Below are 2058 nucleotides of genomic sequence, written 5' to 3' on the forward strand. Positions count from 1 at the left end.
GTAAGAAAATCCCGTTAACCGTTGCAAATAAACTTGGGCACAACATCCGGATGGAAGATAAATTCAAATCGCCGAAGTAACCCTGCACCCACAGTTTTCGGTAAAATATTAATAAAATATAAATTGTTAAAGGATTCCTACACCCACGGCGTTCGGTAAAATATTGATCGCCCAACGCATTCGTTTTGAGTGCAATCGAATTAGTCGAGTGTATCTGTGGGAATCCCCGAGTGTTGTATAAGGAGTAAAGGTATATTAGGTTGTACAGTACAGTACATGTACCTACCAAGGAGTATCTATGATAGACATTCGTTTGGTTCAGATAATTAACACCTTTGAATTGTCCCTCAAATAAATTTTTGGAGTATTCAGTTTTTGACCGAATATATGATCTTGATTAAAGTATGCTGGATTATGTTGACCTCTGTTTTCATCTGATTAAACTATCAAGATTATCTTGACCTCAATTTTTATATTGATTAAACTATGTGACATGAAATAGCTCAATATCTGTGCATCCTACAGAAATATCTGTCAGATTTTTGCACTGATATTCTGTATACATAAGGCATGTTCTCGGGTATTGCTAAGATTCGATTCGGTGGATTTATTTTTGCTGCACACAAAATTGGCCGCAATACCTCTTCAAATGTATGCGTATCCACGATTTCTAGAGGGGTGGGGTTGATCATTTCATTCTACACCAACTCTGACAGTACCATTGGTTAAAATAGTGCAAACACATTGGCAAACAATTTACGAGCCCAAATATTGCCTTTCAATTGGTTAACAGAAGTTTTGACTGTTTTGCACGTCAGTCCAAGGCGAACGTTATAGATTTGTGCGTTTATATACTACTTGTACTTTGATCGCACATCCGCCGTGGCTCGCCACCACTCGCCGTACCACAGACTCCGTATAGTATACACCATATTTATTTTTTCATAATTTGTCCAATCACAGTGCGTTATGAATGCGTAAGTAAGTTTCATTGGCTTGAATAGGATTTTCCTGCATCTGGATCGTAGGTCGAAAACTGCGAGAATGAATTAGTTGTTACTTCTATCGTGTCAACTAAGAATAGAGGTGAATCTAAATGTAGTTGATGTGCAAAGTATCGAATCGGGCAGGGAGACTTGTAGCTTTCCAATACTCCCCTCAGGTTGACCTTGGTTCGCTAGCCATCGAGGCTGGCGATGTCCAGAGTCGTAATGTTCACGAGGTCACGGGCTCGGGCTAAGCCCTCGGCGGATAATGCTTTCGTGAAGATGTCGGCTGGCATGTCGCCGGTCTTGCAGAAGATAACCTTGCTTTTGCTGGCTAGAACGGTGTCCCGTATGAAGTGAAACCGGATGTCGATGTTCTTAGCACGAGTTGACACCACCTTCTGGTTCATTGACGCTATGGACGATTGGTTGTCACACTGTAGCTCGGATGATGTGTACTCTTCCTTGAGCCCAGTCTCAACGAGAAGTTGGTGTACCCAGAGACGTTCTTGGGTTCCCGCGCTGGCCGCCATGTACTCGGCTTCCATGGCCGAGAGGGCAACCACGGACTGCTTTTTCGAGGCCCACGCAATGGGGCAGCCAAGGACACACCCGGTGGTCGACTTGCGGGACGCCCGGTCGCCAGCCCAGTCTGCACCGTCATCGGTCTCTGGCTTAAGAAGCAGACCATGATTACGTGTTTCCTTGAGGTAACGCAAAACCCGTTTCACGCCCTTGCTGTGGTGTTCGTTCGGATTGTTTAAATGGCGAGCGACCATGTTAGTTGCAAAGGCAATGTCAGGCCGCATGGAACCGGCTATCCAGGTGATTATTTTTTGTCTTCTGTTAGGAGTTGCTTCGAATAACTTGACTTGGCCTTGAGAGTCTTCACTTCTTTCATGTGGCGGACGAGGGTGGTCTTAGGAATTCGAGAGTGGGTGGCCAAAGTACGCAAGGTTTGGCGCGCCATGTACGGCACGGCTCTCACCGCCAACTCAATTTCCTCGGCAGTTCGTTTTCGGTTGAAATTACCTAGAATAGTACTATTATCAAAATTAATACTTCCATAAAT

The 2058-nt window shown here is 44.4% G+C and overlaps 1 protein-coding gene across 1 annotated transcript in view; it reads right to left on the reverse strand.

Moving 5' to 3' along the window:
• Nucleotides 1-1815: 1815 nt before the first annotated feature.
• Nucleotides 1816-2058, reverse strand: part of H257_18988 (hypothetical protein) — a gene marked incomplete at both ends in the record, with an annotated part of 704 nt that continues 461 nt past the window's right edge. The window contains one exon of the mRNA XM_009848140.1: nucleotides 1816-2029. Coding sequence (XP_009846442.1) covers nucleotides 1816-2029 — 214 coding nt within the window. The remainder of the gene's footprint in view (nucleotides 2030-2058) is intronic.

Source organism: Aphanomyces astaci (genome assembly GCF_000520075.1).
Source record: "Aphanomyces astaci strain APO3 unplaced genomic scaffold supercont1.298, whole genome shotgun sequence".
In the NCBI taxonomy this organism is placed as follows: Eukaryota; Oomycota; class Saprolegniomycetes; order Saprolegniales; family Verrucalvaceae; genus Aphanomyces; species Aphanomyces astaci.